The 1,276-nt window shown below is 35.4% G+C and overlaps 1 protein-coding gene across 1 annotated transcript in view; it reads left to right on the top strand.

Annotated features, from left to right (window-relative positions):
• The window catches only part of LOC122362749 (fibrillin-1-like), a 9,067-nt gene that overhangs the window by 7,271 nt on the left and 520 nt on the right, over positions 1 to 1,276 (top strand). The window contains exon 7 of the mRNA XM_043264311.1: positions 1,112 to 1,276. This exon is cut by the window's right edge and continues 29 nt beyond it. Coding sequence (XP_043120246.1) covers positions 1,112 to 1,276 — 165 coding nt within the window. The remainder of the gene's footprint in view (positions 1 to 1,111) is intronic.

Here is a 1,276-nt window from a genome sequence, read left to right as displayed (position 1 = left end):
CACACACACACACACACACGTGCAGGGTGTTCCCAGTGTTCACATGAAGCAGCAGTGAGTTGATCAACACTGTAAGAACATCAACGATGTGAGACTCATGATCGTTACTTTTCATTATTCATTTTTCATTAACTATTTCACTAGTATGGTATACTAGTATAGTGAAAATTATAAATGTAATTAATAGTATTTATTTACCTTATAAACAAAAATTGTTAATTGAGAATAATATAATTGTATTTGTTCTGAAATATTATATTAGCCCAGTTAACAAAAATATGTTGTAAGCACATTTTGCTATGGTTCCCATTAAGTTATGAAAACGTTACTGTTCTAAATGTGTCGTTTTTTTAAATGTTTCACATTCTCATTGTATCAGTTCAACCATTGTGTTAATATTACTTTTAAATAATAAAAAAACCCTGTTAAAAGAATATCCAGCTAAAATGCGTCAGTAAAAAACACTGCATGAACAATGTATAAAGGTTTTCCTGATAATATTTGGAGAACATTATTAAGTTGTTTTGTTAATGTTACTGGAAGAACGTTTGCTTAAAAACATTTAGAGAACCTTGGCAGAACGTTCTGTGAATGTTCCCTGTTAGCTGGGAGTGTGTTGAAACTACTGAAAAAATATGACCCTGGCACACAATTTCAAGCTTCAGGTTTTTTTTTATTGTGATTTATGCATCACCTGAATATTAAAACTGAATCATTAAGTTTTCCACTGATATCTGGTTTATGATCGGACAATATCTGTCTGAGATACAACTATTTAAAAATCTGGAATCTGAGGGAGCAAAAAAATCTAAATAATGACAAAATCACCTTTAAAGTTGTTCGAATGAAGTTCTTAGCTATGCATATTACTAATAAAAAATTAACTTTTGATATATTTACATTAGGAAACCAGTACCACAGTACCAAATATCTTCATGCAATGTGATCTTTTCTTAATATCCTAATGATTTTTGGCATAAAAGACTCATACGGTGTATTGTTGTCTATTGCTGCACATATAGCTGATGCCTGCTTCTGTGCTCCAGAGACACAGGTGTCATGCCAACATAGTGTTGCTTTAGTGTGTTAAACGTGATTTGTGTGGTTCTAGATTACAGGACGGGCCCGTGTTTTGCGTCGGTCAGTAACCAGATGTGTCAGGGTCAGCTGACCGGAATCGTCTGCACTAAGACTCTGTGCTGTGCGACGGTGGGCCGGGCCTGGGGTCATCCCTGTGAGCAGTGTCCAGCACAACCACACCCCTGCCGCCGAGGAT

The sequence above is a fragment of the Puntigrus tetrazona genome, chromosome 18 (assembly GCF_018831695.1).
Source record: "Puntigrus tetrazona isolate hp1 chromosome 18, ASM1883169v1, whole genome shotgun sequence".
Classification (NCBI taxonomy): domain Eukaryota; kingdom Metazoa; phylum Chordata; class Actinopteri; order Cypriniformes; family Cyprinidae; genus Puntigrus; species Puntigrus tetrazona.
The sequence above is the reverse complement of the archived record's forward strand: the minus strand, read 5'-3'. Positions and strand labels throughout refer to the sequence as shown.